Source organism: Micropterus salmoides, unplaced genomic scaffold (assembly GCF_014851395.1).
Source record: "Micropterus salmoides isolate LMB-PRFRI ecotype aquatic unplaced genomic scaffold, ASM1485139v1 Ms_hic_scaffold_19, whole genome shotgun sequence".
Lineage (NCBI taxonomy): Eukaryota > Metazoa > Chordata > Actinopteri > Centrarchiformes > Centrarchidae > Micropterus > Micropterus salmoides.
In genome coordinates, this window is record NW_024041039.1 from 25,964,197 (window position 1) to 25,981,362 (window position 17,166).

General features: G+C 41.4%; 2 protein-coding genes across 9 annotated transcripts in view; both read left to right on the plus strand.

Moving 5' to 3' along the window:
• sobpa (sine oculis binding protein homolog (Drosophila) a) overlaps positions 1-10,680 on the plus strand; it is a 42,468-nt gene extending 31,788 nt beyond the window's left edge. For all 3 annotated transcript variants that reach the window (XM_038728920.1, XM_038728922.1, XM_038728921.1), the window contains 2 exons: positions 2,094-4,146; positions 5,835-10,680. In XM_038728920.1, coding sequence (XP_038584848.1) covers positions 2,094-4,145 — 2,052 coding nt within the window. In that variant the 3' untranslated portion in view covers position 4,146; positions 5,835-10,680. The remainder of the gene's footprint in view (positions 1-2,093; positions 4,147-5,834) is intronic.
• A 3,851-nt stretch (positions 10,681-14,531) lies between these two features.
• rock2a (rho-associated, coiled-coil containing protein kinase 2a) overlaps positions 14,532-17,166 on the plus strand; it is a 34,927-nt gene continuing 32,292 nt past the window's right edge. For 5 of the 6 annotated variants that reach the window (XM_038728198.1, XM_038728199.1, XM_038728195.1 and 2 more), the window contains exon 1: positions 14,532-15,391. In XM_038728198.1, the coding sequence (XP_038584126.1) occupies positions 15,293-15,391 (99 nt within the window). In that variant the 5' untranslated portion in view covers positions 14,532-15,292. The remainder of the gene's footprint in view (positions 15,392-17,166) is intronic. The other variant, XM_038728200.1, reaches the window with a different exon arrangement.

A 17,166-nucleotide genomic window follows, 5' to 3' on the forward strand; every position in this document is an offset into this window, starting at 1 on the left:
TGACAACTGATTAATGCCTTAATTATCTCCAGCGAGGACCTGCCACTCCTCCCAGAGCTGACAGAGTGAGCTGTGTGTGGCCTGACGAGTAACGCCGTGTTCAGGGCTCGCCCACTGCTATCTACTCTACCAGGGTCACATTCATTTTCTTCCCAAAGAAAGATTTGCACGTTTTGTGCTGAAAAGGTGTATAACAGTGATGAAACAGTTCAGCTGTGTGTTTTGGGATCTTTGCCATTGCAGTGAGCAAGAAAGACAACTTTTCACTTTAGCCTCCTCATGTTTGGATCCAGTTCTGGTCCACTCTCTGCATACAGATGTGATCCTGCCTTAAAGCCCCACAAATGATGAGAAATTTAGTTTGAAAAGTGAACTTGCAAAATAATTGTGTTATTATAAATGAAATCATTGGCCCTGACCTCACTTTACAAATCCCAATGTGACTCTAAAAAGTTCATCTTAAGGCAGTCTCGTTATTCTAGTAGCTTCAGTAATACATAAAGAACAATAATTGATTTGGATTAGTTTCACAAAGACCCTGTTACCACAGAATTTCTTTAGTATGACATAGGAAGTGCTAAGAAGACAAATGCTGTTTCCGTAGCCAACAAAATACAGATGACAATTTACTGTTATATAATTGGATATCAGCTAAAATTAGGTATAGAAGAGAACAGTGGAAACGAATGCATTGATAATCTACTCACACCATTGTCAGGGATGAAGTTTGTATATTCACAGAGTTAGGTTTGAGAGGTGTTCTATTGCAATATTAAGGAAGTATTTATTGTTAGGTCAAATATCCCTGTCCGGACCATGTAGTTTTATGTTGTGTGGGCACAATACTAGCATGTTACCATGTAATGCACTTCTCTGACAGAGTCTCTCTGTACATGTAGGTTGAGCTGTAGTTTTTCCAGTTAGTAGATAGATAACAATACTGTGTTGGTCACAAAAAGTTCCCTCATGTTTGAGAAAAAGATCTCATTACATATTGGTCTTTTGAAGCTACAGGGCTACTAAGAGGATGAACAGATTTCCCACAGTAACGTTGAACATTGGTCTAAAATAGCAGCTCTATGCTTGCAAAACTGTTTTCAACACAATGTAGTAGATTTGTACAGTAATTTCTTTAAGACAATATGCATTTGTGTTATGCTCTCTGATTTTAAATGATTGATTTAAATCAGTTAACTATTTTCAGTAATAGCATACACTGTTCAGCCAGTTATCCACAGGGATAAGAAAAACAACAACATGGTAAATTTCTTCTCAGTTTTTAGCTACACTTTTTTGTGAGCTTCAGAGTTTAATTGACACTTCTGCATTACGCTATTGCAAGAAATACCTGATGCCTCTGAAGAATTTTAAAGTAAATCCTTACACCACGCAGAATGTCTTCTCAGATCATTACTAAATTAGGCAGAATGCTTGAAACTGCAACTTGCAGCAGAGTTTTCTGTGTAATGCAGTATTGATCAATTATTTAGGGTAAACATTATTTCCAGCATTTAAACTGACTTAACTATAATGTCTGTCTACTAGTTTGCACACACTTTGTTTGTTTACTTGTGTTCCAAATGTGGAAAACTATTTGAAGGAAATGTTCTTTTTGCCTTGTGCTCGGGGCATCACTCTCCTAGGGATATGTGGTTAAATGAGACTGAGAGTATCTTTATTGCCAACAGAAGGTGTAAATGGGCATCCCTTGTTAGGACAGAAAGTTAAAGTCACTTTGATAGCACTTAGCAGCAGAATGCCACTGAAAACACATCAATTTAGACACATGCACAAACACACACACCTACATTAAACAAAATCAAATACATACAGACATGCATATATACAAACATCAAAGTTAATTGTCTGCTCTTGACAGATCTGTTAAAGTATTAAGAAACAGCATCCGTTCCTTAAAAAGTATGTTTTTAAAATGTGTTTATCTCCGGATGGTTTGGAGGCTGAGCTTCTGCTTACCTGGGTACTTCGGAGAAGATTGTGTTTTATTCAATCAAAAACAAATTAGATTTTTTTTGTATACAGGGTGACAGGTGCTGATACAGTGTCTGTACTGTGTGTGTTTTTTGTTGCAGGTGTGTGACTGGTGCAAACATATTCGCCACACTAAGGAGTACCTGGACTTTGGTGCTGGTGAGCGGAGGCTGCAGTTCTGCAGTGCCAAATGCCTAAACCAATATAAGATGGACATTTTCTACAAGGAGACCCAGGCCGCGCTGCCTGGAGCTCTCTGTAACCCAGGACATGGAGCTGGGGGGGAGGGTAAGCTGGAGTGCAGCGGAGGGGTACAACTGCTCACTCCTGAATCTTGGGGAACTCCATTAACGGACCTCCGGCGTAAAGCTCCCTCACCAGGGGGGCCTTCCACCACCTCTGCTTTTGCTCCTTCCACTTCTTCTGCCACCTCACCCTCAGACACTGCTGCCATCTGCTCCCCGTCCTCCTCCTCCTCAGCCAAAATCCCCACACCCAGACCCCATGAGAGCCCCACACTCCCCCCACCACCGGTTCCCTCTTTGCACCCCCCTGTTGGGGTTCCTCCTGGTAGCCCTCCCATGGTGATGACACCCCGGGGACCCATGCCCCTGCCTCTGTTCATGGAACATCAAATGATGCAGCAGATCCGTCCACCATTTCTTCGCCCCTCTGCCCACCCAGCAGGGCCCAATAGCCCCCTGTCAAACCCAATCATCCCTGGTATTGGTCCACCACCTTCCGCTAGGACCATTGGTCCAGCATCAAGTCCCATGCATAGGCCCCTACTGTCTCCACATGTCCATCCCTCTTCCAATCCTAACCCTGGCATGATGCCTCCCCACCCTGGTCTCCCCATGCCAGGCCTTTCCCCTTTCCCCCCAATCAACATGATGCCGAATGGACGCATTCCTCTGCCACCAATGATGAACTTTGGCATGCCATCCTTGGCGCCATTGGTACCCCCACCTACTCTTTTGGTCCCTTACCCTGTCATTGTACCCCTCCCTGTCCCAATCCCTATTCCAATTCCAATTCCCTTCAGCCCCAAAACTTCTAGGGACCAGCCAGAGAGCAGTGGCTCCGTCCGCAGTGCTCCAGAGTCCTTTGAAGGTTCAGCTTCTTGGCCCCATTCTCCAGGTTCCTCTGGAGGTGACAGAGGGGAGCAGAAAGTAGACTCATCTGGTGCAGAGCATCTTTCTCCTGTACGCTCAGAGAGAAGCAGGACAGCGTTGGTGGACTTGACTGTGAAGGCAGAGGACAATTCGGGCAACCTGTGTCTAATCAGCGGCCCCGGACCGATGGATGGGGTGATTGATCTAACTGTGGGCCAGAGATCATGCCAACAGCAGGTAATTCAGAGGATGCTACCTGGGGTCCAGGTCAAAGTAGAGGCAGAGGCTGAATCCAGATCTCCACCAGCTGCTGGACTGGAGGGCGGGGTGGAGGGAAGTCGTGATATGGAGGAAGGGGTCCTGTCACAGGGCCTCCTCAGTGCTACGGAGCTGGAAGGGTCCACACACCCAAACACACTGCAATCATCAGGCCCACCCTCCAACAACAGTAGCCCTTCTTGCAATACTGATCCTCCAGTAAACCAGCTAAATTCCTGTATCTCCAACTTTACCCCACCACCCTTGCCAAGCACAGCACGGACCCAACCCCTGCCCCAGCGCCAAACTAGCCCTGCTGCCCCATGCAATGTCATAGTCAATGGTACAGGATGGCATTCGCTTCTCACTCCTGCCTTTGAGTCTTGCCCTGACCGAAGAGCAGACAGTGTTGCAGGAGAAGGAGAGGCAGAGGAGCAGCCAGCCAATGGGGAGCTGGAGCGTGAGGCACTAAAAGAGAACAATTGCTCAGTTGGAGATTGGGAGCCGGGGAAGCGGGGCTCAGTGCAAGACGATATGGCGGACACAACGGAGGGTAAGCCAGACCCTGACTCCAACTTGGAGGAGGGTGAGCATGCCTATGCCCTGCCGCTGCTGTCCACCGGAGGCTGTGTGGTCATCCAGCCTGTGCCAAAGCCCGGCGCTGACAAGACGGCCATCCTGTCCTGCTCCATCAGTGCCCCTTTATCAGCAGACGGGAGCCCAGAGTTGGAGCCGCCACTGAAGAGGAGGTGTCTGCGAATCCGCAATCAAAACAAATGAGGTGGGTTCACCCCAGTGTGCTCCACACATTAACACAGTTGTGCACACTGTATTCAAGTAAACATTTGCTCAGATTTATTCAGTGACATTTGGTAATTCACAGTAGGGTACCCATCAAATAATCAGTCAGTTTTCATGTTTTGAAATGTTTCTCACTCCCCAGCGTGAATCTTTGAGCTATTTTGTCCTTTACTTCCAAAATATTATATATATTCATATATATAAAAAGTTGTTTACTACTCATACTAGATCATAACTTTTAGAAATTCTGGCAATAGGGTTATTTTATATTTTGTGCTGTGTAGCATGATCATTTTGAAAGTGCACAATAAGGCCTTCATCACTTCATTAAGGATTTCACTATGTGAATGTGATGCTTGATTCAAGGGTAGACGCAATGTGCCCTCATTCGGACCGTGTGGAAGTGGTCAAACAAGCATCAAGTGAATTGTTATCGAAAAGAATACCAGAGTGCATGTTCCCGTCCACTGTGACGGACAGTGTGGAGGTGATGCATTTGAATGTCACCTGGAGGGGCATTCACAGGGAATTGTCCCTGAGCACCTAGACACCACAAATGAACTTAATCATCTCATTAAAATAACATTTTAAGACTGTATATATTTATAAATGGCAAGGCACTAGATGGGGGTTTCCCCAGCCTTTCTGTGTGAAGTTTGCATGTTCTCCCCGTGTCTGCATGGGTTCTCTCAGGGTGCTCCGGCTTCCTCCCACCATCCAAAGACATGCAGGCAAGGTTAATTGGTGACCCTAAATTATCCTTAGGTGTGAGTGTGACTGGTTGTTTGTCTATGTGTGGCCCTGCGATGGACTGGCGACCTGTCCAGGGTGTACCCCGCCTTGCGCCCGATGTCAGCTGGGATTGGCTCCAGCCCCTGTACACAGGATAAGTGGTTGACGATGGATGGATGGATGGATGGAAGGCACTAGATGTAATGTGTGTGAGTTTAGCCAACACGTTAATCTCAACTTTATACATATATTTTCTCATGAGCCAGCACATTGCTCCAGTTTTACAGAAAGATTACCTGTTGATTTACTTTGAGTGGCAGCATGGAAACAGGAGGTCTTTCATGCCAAAGGATTTATTCAACACATTAATACCAAATTTAATGATGCGCTCCTTGAGTTGTTAATTAAATGAAATTGCATTCAAGAGCAATTGAAGACCAATTCAACTCGTAGTAACATGAAGCGAGTGCTCTGAATTAGAGTAATTAATAATGACAAAAGATGGAAATCAAGACCCATGCACCGTTAGTACTGCGACAAGCAAACCGGCAGCTGCAATGAATCTTAGGAGTGATGGAGAAAATGTACCCCAATCTTCAAATACCTAAAGGTACAGAACATTTGATTATTGAAGGGGCCATGCAAAACCTTTTTTCTGTATCTCACCTTTCCCACTTGTCTGCAATATCACAAGGCATTCAATATGAAACATCTAAAACATTATGTAAAACATATGCCACCAAAGAAGCAGACACCAAATGTTTCATTATACTGTAGTAATAATATTTCAAATCTGTTCTTGTGTGGTTCTTGTACCTTAAAACTAAAGTTGGGGCTGCCTGCCTGAATTCATGCGTTGACTTTACAGGGGTGAGGGGATGGGGGGGCTGCTCTCCCAGTGACTCAGTATAATTCTCCTCCCACTCTGTTTCACAGATGGACGCTCTGAGGACCACAGTGCCATCAACGACACTCACTTGTCCACCCCCCACCTCCAAATCCCACCCTTCCCAACTACACCACCGCACACGTGCACACGTGCACACACACACACACACACACAAATATTTTTCTTGTCCTCACTCATCGTCCAATCTACCAGCACCACAAATCGCCTTCGACGACTGATGAGAGTCCAACCAAACATGTTGATGTGTATCATAGTAGAGCAGGACAAGACTCCTTTTGTTTGTGTGACGGACACCCTGATGGACTAAACTGCTACAGACTTGATGCCATGGCCGCCAGGATTGCTTGACATTTGAACTGCAGACAGTATATCCCTGCAACAGGAGGACTTTACCCTGCTGCTTCTCTTCTCATTTAGACTGGCCCACACTGGTTCAGACACCACATCCACCCTCCCCTATCAAAGCAAGTGCTCTCTGTATTATTTGTTACTATAGTGTCCAATATTCAAAGCTGCTGCTGGAAATTAGTGAAGGATCCCCAAAAAGAGATTTCCATCCCCCAGTGTGAAGGTCCTGTTTCGGCCTGTCTGGTGGCACACCACAGGTACAAAATCTCTGCTACAGTAAGTGTTATTTTTTTCTCACACAAGATGTCATTAAGGTATAGACTGATTTCACAAAGTTTAGATTGTAGAGCCACTGAGCTGGAAAAAAATAGCAGAAATTCTGCTTTATCTTCTTGGCCTTTGCTTGTCCACAACCAGCAGAAATGTACTCGTCAACCTGACATAAAGTGTCCTGGGTAATTCTGATGGGTGCTAGCTGAAAAGAAGCACATCAAGCATAAAAAAGTTGAAGCAATATGACTGAAGGACAATTTAAAGAGATATTTAAATTAGAGGCTGGAAAACAGTTCAAAATGACCAAGTGCGTTGAGTATTATTCCTACTGAATCAGCAGACTGGAGGATAAAATATTAACCTTCACCAGCAAGTAATGGTGTGTGGGTGGAATCATGCAACCTCTGCCATTTTCCTGTGGCATCTATTTATTTGCTCTCAAACATCACTGAATTTAAATATATATTGTGACATTAGAATGAGACAGAGTTGTCATGATAATCATTCCTATTATTGACAGTTTCACAACCTTGGTAAGGCCATGCAGTAACAGTGCTACAGACCCCTGCTGTTTTAGAACATTTAAAGCTTACTGCACCCCCAAAAGAACTTGGATGGCATGACAATATAGAAACTCTGCCAACCTGCAATGGGTACTTGCTACCACAGGCTAGTACGTAATCTTTTCTATAATACATTACCAGTGATGTTCCTGTAATGGGTTAGTTTGAGACTGACTGCACTGAATGTAGAGGGGGCAGAGGGAAGCCAGCTCTTTCATAAATAATTCTTTTGGGACCTGGAGGAAAACTGCTGAAGTAACACTACTAATATTTCTACAATAAACGCAATGAAAACAAATTCATTTTGGAAGTAATTTGACAAATATTTAAAACGTTGCCTCTTGCTCCTCCACCAATCCTGCCAAGTCGCTGAATGTTTTTGCCAATTATTACTTGTTTTGCGCCAAATTTGAAGCCAACGTTGTCCTTGATTCAATGTTATGCTCTATGTACAGCGTAGGCAGTTTAAGTAAAAGCATCACAACTGTCACCCATCCAGTTTGATCTGATCCAGTTATACCGCAGCTTAAGCCTGTGAGCTGGGACTACATCAAACAATGCCAGCATTTAGTTTACACTCCTATGGAGGAGGTACATTGTACCAGTGTGAGACAAGGTATTATCATACACCAAAGGCCTCTGGTGTGTTGAAACAAAACATGTCACCTTGTTTTCAGTGGAAATGGGATTTCAAACTGAAGATTTGACCAGATAATTTATAGTTGCCAAAATAACAAGCACTTATTTTAAAAAAGAAAAGAAGATATAGGAGAACACAAGTGGATGTCAAAAGCAGTATTACCCTGTTGTCTTTATGGTTTACTAAATCCATAAAGGCCTATGATATGTCACACTGCGAATTTGGTGAAATACAAATAGTGAAAAAGATAATGCAGGACTTAAGTAGCCTTTTATGATGAGTTACATTAGATGTGTGCATTGCTTTGCAGTCCCATCCTTTGTTTTATTTCATTCTGTCATGGAGAAAAAATGTGTCAGTCTTTGCGAGTCCAAATGAGGCCCAGCCTTTACTCATACACATGTTCGCATGTCATAAGCATACCTACAGCACTCAAAATCACATCACACATGCACACACACAGTGCACACACACAATGCACATAATCCATTTAACTGTGTGTACGTGTGTGTGTGAGGCAGGTGCAAGCAGAAAACCCAGTTGAGATTACAGAGTGTTGACTCAGAGTAAGCAGTGTGCAACTCTATCTGTTGCCTGTTAGTCAGGCATTTAGGCTTAGCTTGCCGCTTGCCAAGGCCCAGCTTTGGTGTCACTTTAAGCATTTCCTTGCCCCTGCTTCATTTCTCTCCCAAGCAAAGGCAGTGAAAATGCTCTTTTTAAGCTGCCTGTCTTTTTGCTCAAGTGCATTTGTCCACAAGTATACCTTTCTGTAATTCCTTCACAGATATCCATAAGCACAGCCTTTCTAAAATTACAGTTTGCACCCCTACTCCAATATTGACATTTCCCTGTCGGGCCACCATTCTGAATCTTGCTAGTGAAAGAACAGAAACCAGGGTTGAGGTAACCTAGAAACTGTAGTTTCTGTGCTGTCTTTAAATATGGGAGCCATGTTAAACCAGGATTTTAGAGGTCATCCTCTAAAGAGCTCCTCAACACACCCCTTGTCATTTTGACCAGAAATCAATTTTGTTTTTTAATTATGTCGATTTTTCATATTTTATTTTTTCTGTTGAATTATACTTAATAATAATACTTAAAATACTGTGTGTAAAAAGGTATACAGAGGACATGACCTTATCCTTTAGCTAAACCCTGTACAAAAGTGAGCCACTGATACAGCTCGGCCCTCTGTCTGAAGAAGGACAGGCTACAATTTCCTACTTGTTTGTGTATAGGCCTGCACCATGCTGTTAAAAGAAGGTGGAAGTGCTGGTCAGCTTAGCTGTTAGGTGAGGAGAACAAAGTTTCCAAAATGATCCATGTGTCCTGGTTAGCTCCTTTCTTTACTGCCCCAAGCTGTCACTTCAGCATACGCTGCACTGAGCTGACAGGCTGCAAGCATTTTCACAAACAGACTGACCTTGTAAAGGAAAAGAAAGGTGTTGGCCTTGTTATTATATGACATGTAGACTGACACGTTTTTGTGCTGATAGCAGTGGAGACGAATGATGGCTATGTGGGCAGATTGACATAAAATGTACTGAGCACAGTGATGTTTATCAGAGAACGAAACCTGGACTGTCCATGAGCTCCACCCTCAGGACAAAGCAGCAACTTTGTACACAAAATATCTAAAGTTAATGGCCAGAGTTCAATATTTTGGGAAACACGCTTGAAAAGAGTGTTACCACTCTCATGTCTGTCCTTTAAACGTGACGCTACAGCCAGCCGTTGGATAGCTGTAAACAGGAGGAAAAAGCTAGCCAGGCTCTCTCTAAAGGTAAAACATCTCTGCCTACTATTAATTATTACTACTAATCATTAGTCTTTGTGCTAAACTAAGCTAACTGGCTCTGGCTGTAGCTTCTTAAGAGTTTATACCAAAATGTTGATTAAATTTGCTACCCAGAGGACAAATGCTAATTGTTTTGGTGACCTTTTCTCGTGCCACCATCAGGATAAAATTTTATTCACAGACTAACTGGCCAATCTCCTGTCAGGATCTTTACCAGAAATGTCATACTGATTCAAAAAGGGGAAGGGGGGCTTGATTTTTGAAGAGGAACTAACCACAATCTTTTGTTATATCTGCTTTTTCTCCTGCTTGACACCTTTACACACACATTCAGCCACACATAGACAAAACAACATGCACGTCATGTCTGATCCTAATCTGCACCATGTTGTGTTGACTTTGCAAATGGTATACTGTCCATGTCTGATACAGATATTGAAGATATGAGAGCCTAACTCTCACGTGGAAATACTGGACCACTGAATCAGTCGTTGTGATGGCAAACAGACTCGTGACAAATCTCCAGCATTCCTTTTTCGATGGTGGACTACAGGCTTGAATTATGCAATGACAAGTAACACCAACCCTAATATAGACAAGTGATCCACAGACAAAATAAAACAGGACATGACTTCATGTTACTTTTCAAAAACAACAGAGAAGTTGCCTTAACTCTTGCTTGTATAATCTCTACAGTTAAGACAATGTTGCTCACTTGTGAAGAAGACTCTCCCTTCTTTGTACAAAATGAACTATACCAGAAACAACAACTTTGTTATCTTGCTAGTGTCAATGTATAGATGATCAGCTTTTTCTGTAACTTGTATGGACCGTCACATTTTTGCTAAGAGAAAACCCTCCTCCCAAATTCCTTGTTCCTAAACATCCAATCTGTTCAACGTTTTAACTTGTGGTGGACTGTCAATCTTTTTGTGTACATTTTATAGTATTATTTATTGTTGACAAGTTTTGCATTTGCAAATAATAAAAAATAAAGTGAAGGTGGTTTGGCCTGAGCATTCTATTCCAATGTAAATGACTGGTGAACAGTGAATAGCTTTTTTAATTATTAAAATGGAGAAAACAGTCATATGAGGAGATGATCTTCTGTCTTTTTATTATGACGTTGTAACATGTACATAACATGTGGCCAAAATTGCTTTGGAAAATAATCATTTTTTGTGTTGTAACAGTATTTGTTTTATCCAGTGAATTGCTCATGAAGACAAATAAATAAGAGGCACACACAACTCTGTTTCATATTGGTCATATCTGCTCATTCTATGTACATGGAGAAGGAAGCTGCACACACAAAGGCAGCACAAGAGAGAATCAGCTTCTTAAGAGATCATATACAACTGTAAAAAGTACCATCTTTCTTTTAGCATTATTTTTGGGAGATTTTGACATTATTCATCACATAATTAACAACATGTTAGAGAAGAAGCAAGCATCAGTGGAAACCTGTGAAAATCACAATTAATAAATAGCCTGTGAATTTCAAAGGTGTCATATTGTTAAACCATGGCAATGGGCTACAAGCTGTCAACTAGTCCAACCCCTAAAAAACAACATGATATAGCAGCCACCAGTCAAATACTGTCACGCAAACAGCTCTAAAATGTTATTAATAATTAATGCACAAGTGATTACTTGTTTAAACACATTCTAGAATCTTAAATCATTCATAACTTGTTAGGCTTTGGTTATACTGTTTAAATATTGATGACTAAGATGGAGTGGATTGGAAAAAAAGAGCTCAGTAATTACTACTTGTTGATCCTGATAACTAGGCCACCGGTGATGCTAGTTAGTAATTGAGTAATGATTTATAAATTGGTTAATATAGAGTAATAAAATTATTTTTATTATATCACTAGTGGACAACAATATAGACTTTATTTCAGAAATATACCCACTTTCAATGATACAGTTCTTAACAATTCCCATAGATTTGATCTCATTTGTTATTGTGTAAAGTTACAGGGATATCTGCCTTTTATGTCACATGAGAAATGTGGATTTAATGGTCTCTAGCTCCATCTTATGGCTTCTGATAGTATTGGCCCACTCCTCAATAATGGGAAATCTCCTCATGGTGGAGATACAAACAAGAAGGGGATGACATTTAACCCAATAAATTCCTTTCACTACAGCAGCTTTGTGGGAAAAAGAGACTGTGTTGAGTTGTTCATACTCTTATTTTACCACCCGGACGCATACGTGGAATGGACAAAATAACATGTAGATGTATTACAATACATACAATACATATACATGTATTACAATCTAGAGAATGTATTATATGCGAGGAATTTTTTTTTTTTGAAGATTTGTTGAAGATTATTGGAGAACATGGTACCTTATAGTGTCCCTTAGAGAGCAGTTGACCCCTTGCATAGTAGCCCTTTGCCATGAATGAATGACTGAGTGTGAATAGGGTGAATATTAGTGAAACAAGTATAGCTCATTTACCTTTTACCTTATATTTTGCTCACCACCTTTATCATCCCAAACTATGAGGTGTTGTATTCAGTATACAGTATATTCTCTTGCAATATCTTTTCTTCTCATTGATTTATTTAAAACATTATATAAACTGTATTTATAAAAAAAACACACACACACACAATCAGGGATAAAACAGTGTAAATTCCTGAACTGTCATTGACCCTGGTGTTTTCACAGTCACAGTCAGCACTTCAGGAAAAGAAAAAATCATCATCATGATTAATATCATCTTGTTGTTATGTTTAAAATAAAATAAATACTAATGATACATTGTTATTAGCATAATTTTATGTGTCACCGTAGGAACAGCACAGGTGTAAATAATAAAGTTAATGATGGCTTAGCTGCTCCAGTATCAGGTTTCTGGTATTTCGTCATGGCTTACTGTGACACTTGAATAGAAACATGGTTACTGTTACCTGTGCCTTTCCTACATCATCAGTGTACAGAAATTGGGAATTTCAATTCAAACCAATACATTTAAACCTGTTCAAATTTAAACATTTGATACATCTGATCTATTTACTGAACTGATTTAGCAAATAAACAGATCTCGTGACCAAGATCATTTGCCAGTATCATGATCACTTGATCATGTACATGAGCACAGTCAGCAGGGGTGGAGTGTGTTTCTTTCTCTCACTTCTGATTGCTGCTTTGGAAACTGCTCTGTGAACATCCAGTCATTTAATTTACTAGGCACTGTGAAGACTAGCTTCCTGTTGGGTCAATGATATGCTCTGTTATCGTCAACATATTATAAGTAGTGATTATTATCATATTGGTGATGACTACTACTTTCTCATAGCATCACCAGTCAAAAGACCCACCGAGACAAATTTTGTTATTAATTTTGTTTTATATTGTAATCTATATTTGAATGTGGCAGCATGTGACTCAATAGCTACTAAAGGTGCAACATTATTTTTCCCTAGTTACACCCAGAAACAATATTTATAGGACTACATTACAAAACAGTGCCCTCAGTCTGACAAGACAAAACAACTCCCCTAAAGCTGCAATCACTGTCAATGCCTTCAAAACATTTTGTTATTTCTAAACTTGACTTAGTTAAACTTCATCAACAATCTGGGTTGATAACCAGTGAAATTATAGCATCCCTGTCACACATTTTGTACATACTAAGAAAAGAAGGATAGCTAAATGCCAAACACACAATGGCTTACAACAGAGAATTTATATTTTCTGCAGAATGGAGGCTGACATGGTTTAAAATTAGCAGACTATTCGACTGTCTTGGTGGTACAGCTCACCTACACATAGGTTTGCAAGATCATGATTCATAGGTCACGGGCTACACTTTACAATATCCTGTCTTTACTTCATATTTTTACTCAGCATCAAAAATGTTTAAATAAATAAAGTTCAGATCAGAGTTAATCGGTAGCATTATTTTATATAAGTGAAGAGATGAGATGTGAGGTAAAAGTACCGTTTCTTTGACCTGTTCACCACTGTGCAGTCTCACACTACATTTCCCAGATATCACCTATCAAACAAACTGCTCTGAGGGGTTTTCCTTGGAATTTTCTGCTTTTGGATTTTGTGTTTATGTAGGTGGTGCTTGTGTGTTTGTGTGTTCCACAACTTTGGCTGTTGCTACTCATGCAAACTAATTAAGAGAATGCCAAATGCCTCACTTCCTCTCACTGATGCAGATGTTTTTCCCAGGAAAGAACAAGCCAGCTGTCTGTTGAAAAGTAAATGTTAATGGCTGCTAGTTGAATGACTGTTACTACATCAGTGAAAGGGGCAGCAGCTAAATGATACAACTGTAAAAATGCAACTGTTCATTATAATAGTTATGACCATTAAGTTGGAGCAGGGTGAAGGGATGCATCTGTGGTCCAAGTGCTCCCTCTGTTGTGTGAAACAGAATACATCACATGTTCTGACTACAACACCCCAGACTCCCACACTTTATCACTTATTTATTTAATGATTAGACAAAGATGAATTTGTCCTGCTATCCAGTTGATTAAATATATCTGCCCCCAAGAACATTAAGTTAATTTCAGTTCTCACATAATTAATACTAGTGAAATCAAACTATTAATTATTTTGTCAGAGACTCCTGAGGGTGTATATTATTCTTCGTTGTTTACCAACCATGATTTTATCAGTTACAAGTAGAAAGTTGACTATTTTAGTCGATCAGCCTGCGGGAATAAAGCAAAAGTCCATTGATGGATTTTTAAAGAAACATGGTGGACAGGTACGTCGTAGGGCATGGCAAAACTAATTATATTTTTGGTGGTGATATGAAACAGCTGGAACTCTTTCTCCAAATCCCAGGGGTACGCTTGTAGATATTTACTTTGTGATTATACTATATTAAAATGCAGTCGTAGGAATGTTGTGGAACTAACAGCAAATCAGATAATTGTATGTTTGACTGCCATTATACTTAAATCACTATAACATTTACGTTTATATTTACCAGCCAATTATTCGTTTTAAAATAGCGAAAGACGGTCAGGCAGAAATACAGAAGTGCAGGAGGACAGGTGGTTTATGGGTAACTGAGTCTTGGGTGTGTGATGTCAGGGGGAGGAGAGAGACTAGACTCTGGCAGTGTGTGTTGGTGTGTAACAGATGTGAGTATACGGCGAAGAACTCGGCCGCTGGAAGACTCTTCTCTACGAATAAAACTACCTGTTTTTCTCTCTGAATAGAGCCAATAACAAGCACAAGACGAGGAGGACACGTGCGAAAATGCGAGAAGAAACCCAGGAAGAGTGTGTGTGCTTATTAAAAATTCAGCGCGGGAGAACAGACGTTATGGCCCCTTCAGATGACTTGCGGCAGCACTGAGGAGAAACTACAGCACTGACGGGGTCCGAGCATTATTGAATGGCGTGAAACGAAGCGGAATTTGTTCTAAAAAGCGACACCAAAGCATTTTCAAGCGGCCAAAATCCAAAGGGAAGGGGAGGAGAGGGGGGCAAAGAAAACGCCCTGCTGCCTGTTGCTGGTATCTCCACATTCAAACTTTATCGCCGAGTTGGAAAAATGCATCCTTCACTCAACGGGAGGTGATAATTCAAGTGTAACGTTATCTTTATTAGCTGAAATCCCAAGCTGCTAGCTAACCGAAGGCCCCGCTCACTTGATAAAGTTCCCTCTCTTCTTTGCTTTGGGAATATTTTCTCTTCATTGTGCACACTATTCCTGCTGGAAGCGATCTGGGTGGGCTGTGAGAGCCCAGGGCTGCTCCGCTAGGCCCACGGCCATTAGCCAGGAACAAAGAGCTTTCACATGTAAACTCACGCAGTTTGCAAAACCTCTTCACATTTAGCTCAACTTTTAACGACCGACGCCGCTGCAGTCATGTCGCTCGGCGCTGAGAGGAGGATGGAAACCCGGCTGAAGAAGCTGGAGGACATGATCAGAGATCCCAGATCTGCCATAAACCTGGAAAGTTTGCTGGTAAGTCAAGTGGGATACACCTCGTAGATTATTAATGATGCCATGTTGTCTGTCCGCTGAAACGCAAGACACGTATGCACACACTTCTCGTTAGGTAACGTTGTGCTACTGACATGTATGTCTTTCTTTTTCTTCTTTTCATACCTAAATTGTAACCTGCCACTGTTAGCATGGCTTCTACATTAGACAAACTGTGAAGCTGCATTGCACTGTTCTTTATTATTATTTCCTCTCATCTCCACCAGTTTTGACACTGCACAGTTTCCATTCTGTCCTGAAATCAGACACCTTGCCACAATAGCACATTTTTAAGAAAAAGCAGCCAAAATGAGATCCTCATGGCGGGTCCACTATAGGCCTGATTAATAGTTAAGACTGAGTGCAGACAGTGCAGTTTGGGGCTCTGTGGAGCGTGTCTGCAGATTAGGATTAACTACAGAGAATGTCCCACTTGGTGTGTTTATGGAGACTAATATTTCCGGCTGAAACTCCCTCCTGGATAACAGTTGGGCCCACCAGACCAGGATACTACCCACTAGATCTACACACACATTCTGGTCTTCCTGCACTGATAGGTGATTGGGGAGATATTGTCCACCCATTCCCAAACTTATCTGGAAACCACTATGATACTATTTGGACTGCAGCTTTATTCCCAGCAAAAATAACAACTGTTAAAAAAATAATAATAATAATAAAAACTAAACTACAGAACATGCTCTGGTTGGCATGATCTATTGCTATGATGGAAAACACCTGAAACAAATTATACTGCATGTGAAACAAACCCCAACCATCAGTAAGTTGCCTGTATATTCAATCTCTTAACTTAAAACCCATGTATGACTGATGATCACTTGTACACAGCAAGTGAATCATAGTCATTTCCACAATATGTTTCTATTTTGCTTTCCCACATATATTTCTGGGAGGTGAGCTGGTACGTTTCCAGCGCTGTTTCCTCAGAGGTGAAGTGGTCAGAACATTTTCCATAGACTTTCCAGTTTTAAGCAGCATAGTTTCATGTCCCTTTGTTTACACTTTGAAGATTAAATCACTTTAATTTATGCAGCCCATCATGCGTCATGATTAACTTTTTAAAAAACATTTTGACCGTCACAAGATGGACCAGTCTGATTATCAGGTTATGGATGAACCGGTACTGTTAATGGATGTGGGGCCTTATCCAAAGTCAAAAGAAGAAATCAGTATTTGAAATGTCCTCTACTGATAGAATTTGTTCGGCAAATGGTCAATACTTTGCAGTGGAGACAAGACTTCAATAGTAATACTCTGAACTGGGTCTGGTGGAGAAGCCCAAGGGGTGTATCCCTTGACAGATGCTTTTGGCGAGCTTTGTGATGACCTCAACTTTCATAAATAAATTCTGTGTATGGACATTTCTCCACAGGAACTAACAAATCTGAAATGGAGGGAAAGCGCTTTGAATCCTCTGACCGGAAAAAGCTGGAGTCCCTAATGTTAGGCCTTACTTTATGGCACCATATGTCCAATGTCTGGACACAAAGACATTATTTTCAAACCCTCACCTCTAACTATAATTCAGAGCCAGCACTGTGTCACAGTAACTACTTTAGCCATAAAGTTACATCCGTTTCAGTGGTGGTGTTTGAATTTCTGTGCCTGCTAACTGGATTTGACAGAGAGCAAACACGCTGTCGGGTCTATCTTAAAAAGCATCACCTCACCCCTTTTAATGGGCCCCATCTAAGTTGGGGGGCCCCTTGCACATACCCTCCCCTGTTCTCCCTCCG